The sequence below is a fragment of the Lagopus leucura genome, unplaced genomic scaffold (genome assembly GCF_019238085.1).
Source record: "Lagopus leucura isolate 7727_CA_CO unplaced genomic scaffold, USGS_WTPT01 Super-Scaffold_73, whole genome shotgun sequence".
Taxonomy (NCBI): domain Eukaryota; kingdom Metazoa; phylum Chordata; class Aves; order Galliformes; family Phasianidae; genus Lagopus; species Lagopus leucura.
Window position 1 is genome coordinate 44,705,058 of NW_024962252.1, and position 12,560 is coordinate 44,717,617.

General features: G+C 39.4%; 1 protein-coding gene across 2 annotated transcripts in view; it reads right to left on the reverse strand.

Moving 5' to 3' along the window:
- Window positions 1-3,269: 3,269 nt before the first annotated feature.
- ECHDC1 (ethylmalonyl-CoA decarboxylase 1) overlaps window positions 3,270-12,560 on the reverse strand; it is a 35,646-nt gene continuing 26,355 nt past the window's right edge. For both annotated transcript variants that reach the window (XM_042893802.1, XM_042893796.1), the window contains one exon: window positions 3,270-3,717. In XM_042893802.1, the coding sequence (XP_042749736.1) occupies window positions 3,312-3,717 (406 nt within the window). In that variant the 3' untranslated portion in view covers window positions 3,270-3,311. The remainder of the gene's footprint in view (window positions 3,718-12,560) is intronic.

The following is a 12,560-nucleotide window of genomic DNA, read 5'->3' on the forward strand; positions in this document are numbered from 1 at the left end:
TAGAAAATACAAAAGCTAGTACTCCTTTTAATTAGGAGACCAGGGAGGATCAATTCTGAATTGGGTTTCTAATTCATTTTGTGCATTTGGTGCTTGTTCAGTTTTAGATCATTTCTAAAGGAAAAGCAGCATGTAGTCTTTAACAAATTTAAAGAAAATATAAATGCCTATTAGCTGCTGGTTACAGGTATTTGGCACTTCAGGATGACAAGTAAATGCTCTGAAATTGACCACTTAGGTTTGAAATTTCTAAAATGGGATTCCATTTCATCTCAGTCTGGAGCCCTCATGATAGCACTCACAGTAATTTAGTTAGGCTGGTTTTCATAGTAAAGACTGTAGTTATTTTTAAAATGAAGAAGAATAATACAGTATTAGACTGTGCACCAAATCTTTGATCAAAGCAAACACCTATAATTACAAGAATCTCCTAACAGTAGTGTTTGGTGTATTTGCGATTCCAACTGAGAGGGCAAAAATGAGTTTCCTGTAACCTTTTCTGACAGTGTCTTGGCTGTTCTAGCACCAGTTAATTACATGTCCAGTTCTTAGTAACAAACACTGGGGATTGCTGGAGAAAGGCATTTGCTGAAACAAGAAGCTCCGTGTCTATAAATCAAACTGGAAAGAGGACTCTTGTGCATATGTACAATGTGTAATGTTACATGTGTACATACATACCTAGTTTCACTTACTGACAGCACAGGTCTAGTTCAAACTGTATACATAAAACAGATGCAGCATTTCCACTGCGGTTTCCTACCCAATTTGTATCACTCAGCTCACAGAATATACTACTGGGGGCCTTATAGCACTTTGATTTTAAAAAAAGAGATACAAGTGGCCTTTCTTAGGTTCAAATATTCACAGCTATTAAAAAAATAATAATAATAATAAAAAAATCACAATATTAGCAACAGCAAACTTGGCAAATTGTTGGTGGCAGAGACCTACTTACTTGCCATAGAAAGCACATTTTTTTGACTGACAATGTGAGGTGCTATTGCTTCACAAAGTTGAATAGGGCATGAGGAGGAGGGAACATGGACCAGAACATGCTTTGAAGGTACAGACAGATGGGCAATCTGGAATCCCTCAGGGATTGAGAGACTTCATGAAAAGCAAATCAGCTTCATTACAAATGAATCAAGTATTCCTTTACTATATTAAAACATCCTTATTTCTTAAGTCATGGGGTTGAAACCCCCTAGAGTATAGGAAAACACCCACCAGCACAGGGCTATCAAACAATGAGCTGCTAGAGAAAAAAGGGGAAGAGGGAAAGCAGATAATAGACAATACTCTCTCCCTGTATTCCTATTCCCATCTCTAACCTGGAAGTAAAAAAATCACAAACGTTATTTTTAGGATAGGGAGGTGTGAAATCATCCTCTGAAAGTAGTATAACATGCAAAGGCAGAAAGGAGGGATCAACAGGCCAAAGTTGCTCATCTTCTGCAAGTTGCCAGCTCAAAACACACCCCTTTCTTCAGCATTTCTTTTGGTTGCTTTATGCTACACTCCCCACTGTGAAAGCCATATAATAAAATACCCAGCAGAACGTAGCATATACTCAAAAGCTACAGAATCTTAGCTGGCCATTTAGCCTGATTCCCTGTCACTGATCTGTCCCCAAATCCCCAAACCTACATATAGTTAACTCACTGTCTCAAGCTTGGTAATCCTACCATACTGTGAAAATCATAACATGGATTTTCATGCAAGGAATCACTTCCTTTTCCTAAGGAACTCTGAACCATGCACCTAGTTAGTTACGCTTAGTGAGAGCAAGAATGCACATCCATGCCAAATAGTCCAGAGTTTCCTCCTTAACATGCTCCCCTGGGGTACGTGGGTCCCAGGTCCAGCCCTCATTATCACTGGATTGAGAGACAAGGTGATCAGCTGTATAGGAAATTCTCAGTTATGGATATGCCTGTACGTTTCTGCTTTCACAGATGTTGCACTCTAAATGAAGAATCATCAGCCAAAGCAGGGACTCTGTCTCAGTTTCTAATTTCTAAAGGAAAAACTCTCCCTGCTGAGTTATCTAGTAATTCACACAGTCACACTAGCATGGTGTAAGAAAGGTGACAGTTGATACAGTTGCCTTTAAGCAGTTTCGAATCACCCAGGAAAGGTAACAGTCACAACCCAGTAATGAAGAATGAATAGCTTACCCCTTTTCCCAAGATCAGGGTTCCCTAGAAACAACCAGGGGAGATGATCTTTAAGCAGAGTTGCTTCCCTTTTGATGCCAGCCCTTAAATGAGGTTAGTGAGGGGCAGACCCTGGGTTCACCCCTTGTGGTTGCACTGGTGAATTGCTTCCACTGTGATCCCAGGGCTGGCTGTGTCCCTTCACCAGGTGCTCAATCACTGGTTCAGGCCGTGACCTAACGGTTCCCATACACACGGTTATTGAGTTCCAATGATCTGGTCTCTCACAGCCCAAACATGTACTACTAGTAATAGGAAAACAAGTCCTTCCAGACACGTCTCCCATGAATGCTGAAGTACCGAGAGCATCTCGCTTAAAAAAAAATCGCATTTGGGAGCATTATACACCATAATCTTCTAAAATTTCAAGAAGATTCAAAGTGAAAAATGATGTCAGCAGCTTTGCGTGTGCCCAGCAACACAGACCAATGCTGTGGGAATGCACAGATGCATTTGTTGGTAGCTGGTTTCCAAAGCTGTGAGTAGACACCTAAATGCACTTAAAGATCCGGATCCACAACAGCAAATAAAGTCTACAAGCTCTTGGGTGAGTTAGAACAATTTCTCTAAAAAAAAAACCCAAAAACCTAAAAAGTAACACATCCTTGTATACTTTCTGAACAATTATACCAAGAACTGACTGAAGATGAAAAACGATACTCTTACCAGTTATCAAAGCTTCAAAGTTGCTTTAAGGTTTTAGAGCTTTTAGAGCTTTGGGCACACCTGTTCTGTAAATAAAGAAACCTCTAATCTCTCACACAATTCATTTCTATACCAGTTAGAAAAAACAAAATTACTCCAAAGAAAATAATCTTCAGCTTCATTCCAAAATAATTAGATTCTATTCTAAGCACAGTGTTTACCTTTACATAGGAATTTCACTAATCTTCATTCAGTAGGTGATTAAAACAGTAAGGGATCTTCTGGGGATTACTGTGTGGTTGCACACCAAATATGTCTGCCAGACATGAATGACAGGAATGTTAAGAACTTGTTCCTTTAAAGTGGCACTAAACGAGTCAATCTATTATCTGCTTTGGTGAAAGCTTCGTGTGTAAAATATCAAGAATATTTATTATATATTGACAATCACTTATGCTTTTGTCTTCTAGCCAATGCCTCCAAATTGGCAGGCCCACCCCACACAGTTCCAAAAACATCCTTCTCTGTCCTTAAGGCAGCTTCCAGCGGCAGTTCTCTTCCAGCTGTGACCACCATTTTCACAGCTCGAATCACACTAGCTGGACCCTCTGTGTACTGACTCAGCCAGGCTCGAGCTTCTTCTAGTGATTCAGTTTCATCTGAAGAAGACAAGGTCCCCTGTGACAGCCCGAGATGCAGCGCTCTCTCAGGGTCCACCCCACGAGCCCCGCTCAGCAGCTGGAGGGCAGCTCTACTGCCAACAATTTGCACCAGCCTGGCGGCTCCTCCCCAGCCTGGCACCAGGCCCATGTGCTTATGGACAAATCGAATCTCGCTGCCTGGCGTCATCAACCTGTCAATGAAAAACAGACATTCAGAGGTCAGTCTGAGCTGTGACTTCAGCTTTCAGCTCTCTGGCATTCACTCCTCCATCTCCTCCCTTCTGCTTCCAAATGATAATGCAGTATGACAGTTTGCTAATTACAGCCAGAGCTGTAAAATCTTAATTTTTACATCACTGGTGCTTCATTATGTTTTCTGTTGTTGTTGGTCTAATTTAGAGAGTCCACCCGAGTTTGATTTTTCAAGTACTCACTGCAGTAAGGGAGGTCAGGATGGATGTTCTATTTATGCCACACAATGTGTAGCAGAATTCTGCTTATGCCTTACGGTGTGCAATAGAATTGCTCCTCTCCAGGAGATAGTCTCACATTCTTGTTTTCAAATATTTCACATCTTTATTTCATTTCCACAGTCTGTCACCTTCCCTGTTTAAGAACTCACCTCAGGGTTGATTAAGCTCTCTCCCTGAAGGAGCTCTGCTGCAGTGGATGGTACTCTCTGCATGGCATTCATACTGACACACTGGGTTAGTGGAAAAAGCCTCTCAAAATAGAAACACGAAGGACAGATGTACAGAAGCAGGCCAGTACTTCTCATTCTTAAGATATGGTTCTGCAGTGTGGTTGCTTGCTGCTACTTCTAACACAAGGGTTGTGAATTATACTTGTGAGGCAGATTAACTTCCATCCAAATACTAACTGGCTTTTTGAAGATAAAGCATGTAATACTAATATCTACATGAGTGTTTCCTAACAGTGCAGTTTTCTATAATGAAAATACCAAGTCGAACAGCTTTAAAAAGGGGAAGAAAAAGAAAATCTTCTTTGAAAGTGGAACTCCTTTTGGAAACTCACTGTTCCCAAATCTGCTTAGTTATTGTTAATTGTGAGTTTGTTTGGTTGCTTTTTTTTCCTTTTTTCTTAATGAGAGCATTATCAGCATTCATGATGTATTACAAAGCACCAGGGCTGAAGAGCTTACAACACTTTATCCCACCCCCAATACAATGCACAAAGGCAACAGCTGACATGCCAGATTGCATGAAGGCCACTTTGTGGAGATAGTGGAGGAAGGTTAATGTGACAAAAAGAAGAGAATGGTGTTGCAGGAGAAGAAAGGCTTTTAGCTAACATGAGCAACTGCTTCCCAAATGCAGCAAACCCCAAGAGGTTCAAGTCTCTCCTGTTGAAATTCTGCAAGTATTCCAAAATTCCTTTCTTGGTGCAGCTTACTTTGCAATTTGCTGACACCCTGTGTCCTACTGGGAAAGCAATAATGAAAACATTATTAAGGGCTTAATTCTAGCTGTGCTGAGCAACACAAAGCATTAAAAAAAAGAAGTGGTCATACACAGCGAGTCAGACGATGCTAGATGATCTGTAGGCAGCCACATAACACAGCCACAATGGATGAGTAAGGTGGTGCCATGTTTGTTGAATCTGAGATTGTGTAAGCACATTGGGACAGACATGTCAGTGAACACACTGTGGGAAATTGCATGGATTCATCTGGTAAGTTCTGTCAATGCAGTTGGAAGCTCACATGTAAAGTTGAATTTTATGTTAGAAGCATGGTCAATCCCTCAGTACCATCAAGAAGAAAAAAGAATTTACTGTGTGGGAAAGAATATGTGAACCTGCTTAGTTGTCACCCTCTTCAGAGAAAATGAAACCAAATGAGCTGAAAGGAAAATAAATGTCTGGCTGCAAGTTCCAGACTCCCACAGGAAGTGAGAGACCTCTCACTCTCACTCACCTCTCCTTATACCGTACCTTTGAACAAGCTGCTCAGAGAAAACTAAGTGGTCAACAGAAGGTGTAAATGTAGTCTCTGCCTGTCTTCAAACTTAAGAAAGGTTTCTGTGGTTTTCAGGCTTTTCAACTATGAATCCTCTCCTAAGTTATGTCACTTCTTTTAGAAACCACCCATCACTCTCTCCATTTAGTTACTCTGCACAATTCCAATCCTTCTGCTCAGGGAAGTGAAGGAGACTTGAGCTCAGATTTTGCACATTTCGAAAGGCAAAGGTTGCTGCTAAGCTGCCTGGAACCAGCCTTGAAACACCACCAGCTGCAGCCTTGCATAAATACTTCCCTCTTTGTTTTATGAAAGGAGTTGAGTCTGTCTTCTGAGACACGAAGATCTGATCTAACGTTAGACGAATTTATGTAACAAAAAGTACATCAAATGCTACTAAACACAAAGATGCAGACATAAAAAGACAGAAGCACCATTCTATTCTTGAGCTGTTTATAGCTTATTCATCTATTACTGGCCCTGTCTGAAACACAACAGGAGATGAATACAAAATGAGTCTCTGATGTGACTTAGTATGTCTGTATTTCTCTTCTAGGTCAAGAGAATTAAAATCTGGGTCTCCTACATCCCAAGGGAAGGTTGTACAATGAGGATCCTGTACACATGCCTCTTCTGTCCCAAAAAAAATGAAAATCTGTTGCATGACAATGCTGAAAAAAACATTTATCAAACACAATTTGTATACAATGTAACTGAAGGACTTCAGAAGCAGAGAAACATCCTTCAGAACAGTGAAATTCTTGTATCTTAAAACACAGAAGAAAAGGCAATAGAAGCACTAAAGAGCAGCACAAACCTTCTCTAAGAACATTATAATCCCATGTTACAAACACTACAACACCTCTAGGAAGAGAGCACAGCTACCAGGGGCCACATCCAATTTTGGGTTTGTCTGAAGCAAACGAGCTGCAGCAAATACTCCTGCTCTGCATCTTAAAGTGTTCTCAGATCCACTAAATGTTACAAACCCTCCACACCTTCGATAGGATTCCTTTACGGACATCTTGTTGTGGCCACAAACTGACTGTCACATCACATCACATCACCAAAAATGCACGTGAGAAAAACACCATGTTTGCCATTACCAAGGCAGCCAAATGAGTCCCATCCTTGAGCAGGCACACTTGCTTCCTTAAAGACAGTGCTCCTTTTGAGCTAAGAGTGATGCTTCCTGCACTAATGCACCTTCCAGCTACTTGAAGATAGAGCATACACAATGAAGGCTGGAAATGTAATGCAAACTGAAATGTATTCTCTAAGTTTTTCAAATTTGCTTTTTATAGCACTCCATTTACTGAACTGTTCCAATAGGTATAATCAGCTTCTTGGGTAGAATACAAACTGTTTTACAGTCTGTGCTGGCCCTCACTTCCACATCTACTGAAATTCTGGGATTTGAATTCAATTCAGCATTCTGACAAAGCAAAGGCACTAATGACAAATATCACATTATGCATTTTAAAAGTTTCTGCCACTATGCTTCTGAATGCCATGATGGAAAAAAGGATGCCTAAAACATTAAACATGCTGTCAGCAACCTGGATTTCATTCTCAACCCTGCTTGATTCTCAGTGTCATATAAGGACACAGATCTTTACTTCCAGTCTTCTCCTATGATCTGTCCTGACACTGACACATCAAGGAGAGAAGCAGCCAGCGTCACACAGGGCTGCAGCACCTGGTTCTCAGCTCAAGTTGTCCTGGAGAAGGCAGCCAGAACTGCAGGAGCTCACTTTCATCTCTCCCACACATACTTTGGCCTCCTACCACTTCCTCTCAAATCTCCAGTCAACACAAATAACAGGCCTTTGGGTCATATGGTTCTCTGACCAAATGTGCTAGCTAACTTTTTCCATACATTTTGGTAACTCTATGAAATAAATCTATACATTCTGGTAAATCTGTAAGGTGATTTTTTTAAATTTTATTATTATTATTATTATTATTATTTACAAAATCATAACTCTAAAAACAGTCAAAGGTCTTAAGATGCTCAGTACTCTGTGAAACCAGCAAGAATGCAGTACTGACATCAAAAGCTTTCAGACAACAATCCAAACCACATATACAAGTATTTTAAGCACAGAAACATATTAAAGAAAAAAAAAAGCCAACAGGACAATGGTAACAGAAAGAAGGTAACCAAGGGCTGAACATTTATTTTAACCAACAAACAATAGAAGCACAAAGTTAATACACAATTCAGTAAAATTTTGCCAATGTATATGTTTTTCTAACACATTTATCAATACGCCATCTGCTAAATTAACTCTTGTTAAATTAAGCAACAACTGAGCAACGCTGACAGATAGCCACAGCAGCTTTTTAAAATAAATGCAGCTGGAAAGTTTAAGTTCTAGAATTTGTTAGAGGTCAGACATTACATTGCCTGTGGATGGCATTAATTACGCAAACAGAAACTGTTTCACTACGTGGGCATTAAAATTTGAGGACCTTGCTTGCAAGTGATAAAAGCTCACAAGTAACTAGCTCAGGATTTTGTATCTTTGCTTGGTAAGTACTAATAGGACCAACAGAAGTTGCATTAGCTCTTAAATCCACATTAAACTATAAGTGAGCTTGAAAGTCCTGGGTCCATTGGCCACTTCTTCCCTTACTGTACTGCAACTTCCCCAAAATACAATCCCCACCCCATCATCTCACCTGCACACTTTGCCTCAGTCTCACTCCACCTTCCTTACACTTTTCCATCATCCCAAGTGGCACAGAAGATCCCAGTATTGATAGTGGGTCCTTGCAGCCAGTGTCTGTGACTCAGGCAGCAGACAGAGTTACACAGGTAATATCCATACTCTGACTTCCCTTCTCTTGATGCTTGCAAAATGCACAAAAAAAAAAAAAAAAAAAAAAAAAAAAAAAAAAAAAAAAAAGAAGAAAAGAGCACTGCTCTTAATGCACAAAATCTGCCAAAGATGTGCAAAAGACTGGGCATTTTTAGCCAACTAAGGTTTTTTAGAGCAGTAACTTAAAATAAAGTAAGGGAGAATTGCATCTATTGAACTTAGAGCATCAGAATAATAAATAAACTACCAGTTCCTTTATCTGTGTAACAAAAGCCCTGATTTAGGACCAAAAGTCTTTTACTTCAGCTTGGTCTCTCACACTGCATAGATCAAGTATTATCTTCCAGACAGCATACTACATCTTTGGCTTTGCAAAGAAAATAGCTTTAAAGTAGATGGCTGAAAAACAAAACTTTAGACGAGGTAAAATGCGGGCAGTTGGATGCAAGAGTATTTCCTTAAAAGAAAGAAGCCATATGTTTCTTTCACAGGAGGAAAAAGAACTGCCACAGGTCTCTAAAGTGCAGTACAAACTATAGGATCTGAGTAGATGGAATTCTCCCATACTGCCCATGTTGGAACATGAAAACCAGAGTCCATCTGTGCCTGAGGAGATGCAAATGTGTAAGAGGGCCTTCAGCCAACAAACAGATTAATGTTTTTCCTATAGCCACAAAAGGGCCAAGCAAACCTACAATCAGGGCAGTCAGCCTGAAGCTTGGGCAAGGCCATCAAAAAAGCAGTCAAGCACTGCTGCCACTGCATACTACTTTGAATGGTTCACATAGCAGCACATAACTGCAGTTTGGATATTAACTGACTTCTCCCATTTTTCTTTAGCAGGGGAATGGCCCTGCTGATCTCATGCTCAATCAACTTCTGATATCTGCACATCAAATCTCAGTCAGAACAATACTTCAGATACCACACATCTCCCCAGTCAATGTATCTGAACCCTGCCCACACGTTCAGATGTTAATGCATGCAAGAAACTGTGGAACGTTCTTGGCATTAAGATATTACAAAGTCAAATTCTTAAGGCCTTGTATACGAACGTTCTGTGGCATCTTGCCATAAAACTCGTGCCTACCTCCTCCAGAATCTTTTAACAACAAAAGCAATTTCTGAGTATAATTGTGAAAATAAGACTTGTCAAGGCAGTGGTTCATATTCATCTTCACAAAGGCACACAAAGCCTGATATAACTGATAAAGGGAAGGCTCAGTTCATACCAATGGAGACCTTACTTGGAAATTTAATACACTGCAATTAAATAATAATATCATGTTCTATTAGTGACAACTTGTCTTGAATAGTATTTAGTCTCTCAAAATATTCTCAGGACTATAAATCTTATTAGAAAGGCTAGGAATACTTTTATCAGTTTCATTTTTAATGGAAAACAAACTAACAAACAAACCAAGTTTTAGGTTTGTTCCATATTCTAACACACAAGCTTTCCATGGTTATTATGGCAACGCTGGACTTGAGGCCCTTTCCAACTTGAACTATTCCACAGTTCTATGAAAGTCCTACTAAAACAACAGTCAAATTAACTAGTTATTTTTGCAATGCATGCTGAAGTAGGAAGGTATTGCAGGAAGAATATTCTGCAGAAGAAATATGCAGTATAACACCAAAGTAATTTAGGCAGTCAGCAAAGCTGATGAAGAAGTTTCCTGTCCTTGTTTCAGCTTTCCTGACAGATGCTGTTAAAATAAGACTGTCTCCTCCAAAAAGTAAGCCCTATAGTGCAAGGTCTCTTTACCACTACACCACCAAATAATTATCCAGGTTACTCCATCAAGGGATTATCCACATAAAACAGCTAAAGATTTTTCTGAAATTCAGCTATGTTACTACACACACTGTCATCAAGAAAACATCTCAGTTTCCTGAAAAGACTAAGAAATTGATTCATCCTGAGAATAGTTAGTCATAATTTCACCTGTCCTTCAATCTCACAGGCTTTAAAGAGATCAAAAAGCCCCGATTATAAACTTAATGAATGACTCCTTGCTAATTATGTTTAGCAGATTTTTCAAACTAACAGTGCAGTAAGTATCGATCAGCCATAATTGCTTAGTGCTTTACAGCACAACTTACTAGTATTAATTCCCTCTGCTCCTCTCTCATATCTTCTGTCTCATGGAGAGCCTCTCATGTTTCTGCCCAACACAAATAAAACAATTAAGCATCACAGCAATAGCTGCTTCAGAGCAGTGATAACATGAAGAGAGATTTCTAAAACGAAAATACTCTAAAACTGATAAAACAAAGGAATTGACCACGACAGTCCATGCAGACTGACATAAAAACAAACTCTCAAATCTTTGCTCTTCCTGAAAATCCTTTTGTCATAAATATACTCATGACAGATACCTAAATGGTAACTAGTAGAGAGTGTAAAGGGAAGACAGTTTAGGAGTTTGGAGAAACCACATTCTTATGCATGTATAATGGCTCAATATTGCTCTGCAATCTCCAATTTCACCGGGGTCAGAAGACATTGTGCATATTAATCATCTCTCCTGCTCATAAACATTAATCTGTACTATTCACTACAGGAACGCAATGGAAAGATGTAGATCCAGTCAGCTCTCTCAAATCCTTGCAGGGATTAAAAAAAAAAAAAGAAATCACAAACACTTCTTCTTCTTTACTTGAGATTTAAATACATTAAAATTATATTCAAGAACCAAAATAAAAAAGATTCTCCCAAGCACAGAAAGTTCTACGTACTTTCTAAAACTCAGTGTCAAAGGAGTAGGCTTAAGGACAGCATAACAAATCTCACCAGCAAGGGAGCTCACTTTTCTTACAGCTCTTTTCAAACTGCCTTACAGATTATACAGTATGTTATTTATAGTTACAGAATTATTTTGTAACACGCTTAGTGCATCCGCTTCCCCCTGCTCAATATTCACATAAAGTAGCCTAAGAGAAAATATCTCACATTTTGCCAGCATGCATTGCCTTTAACTTTGTTGCTGCCCTCCAGTCAGATTTTTCCAATGCATTTTTCAGAATTCTAAGAATTAAGCTCAAAACCTGGACCCAGAAATAGACTCCTCGTTACAGATGTGTTATCTTGTGGAAGAGCTAAGACTTCTGAGTTGGCTAGGGAACCTGAGTCCACTTCCCAGAGCTGATAGACCTTAACAATGAGAAGCACATTTATGGGGAAACTTAACTGTTTTTAACCACAATCCTATCATGCTTTCTCACGTCAACTCAGAGTCAACTAAAATGGTACGGGTAATTCTGTCATCTATTGCCCAAACTTTGAGGCATTCAATGGAAGGTGAGCCTCCAAAAAGTACAGGGCCAACTCAAAGAGATTACTAGTTTCAGGAGGAAGAAGCACAAAAGCAATACTGTTACTAGGTCTACTGAATAACAGGATTTAAAGCAGACCAAAACCAGTCCAGAACATGACTGCATAAGAATGACTGGAACATGGAAAAAGTTTTATTTCTCAAACAGTTCCCTGATCAGAGGTAAGAGGGTAAAACAGAGCCAAAAAGACTGTTAATTAGAAAGAGATTATGGGAAAAAAAAAAAAAAAAAAAAAATGCAAGGAGAGAAGTTGTTGCAAATACCCCCCAAGGAATCAGCCTCATCGAGGAAAGGTAGACAGGGCCACCCAAAACTCTTCTACAGGTGATGTTTATTCTAATACTTGCTGCAATCCATGGTGATGGCTCTTCTAATCACCTTCTGAAACAGAATCTCCCAAAAGTCAATTAAGGATGAAGGTTCAGCCAGTAGCTGAGAATTAAGGGTTTTAGATCTATTTTTGTTTTCTATTTTTTACCTCAGGCTGGCATTTTCTTGCCTGTGGTTTCATACAGAAGAGCTTGCTATTAAAATTATATTTGTTCTAAAAGGTATAAATGAAGTTCAATATTGGAAATTACAGAGTCTTTTTTTTTTCTGTAACAGGAATGAAAAATTGAATTAGATGACAGTTCACATGGCAAGAAATAGGCACCCAAAAAGCATAACTGATTAAAACTCCAAATGCAGTATTAAAGGAAGCAAAAAAGAGGGATTTTTTTTCTTTTTTTCTCCTGTCATTTTTCAGAAAGCTGACAGGAAGGAAAATTATTTGGCCTAACTTCAAAGGAATCAATCCATTTCCCAGGTTCAGATGTGGTTCACACACCCCAGAAGTGCTGGGGTAAAAGCAGAGGGCTGGCCAGGCTGCTCAGCTCTGGCACAGCAGGTC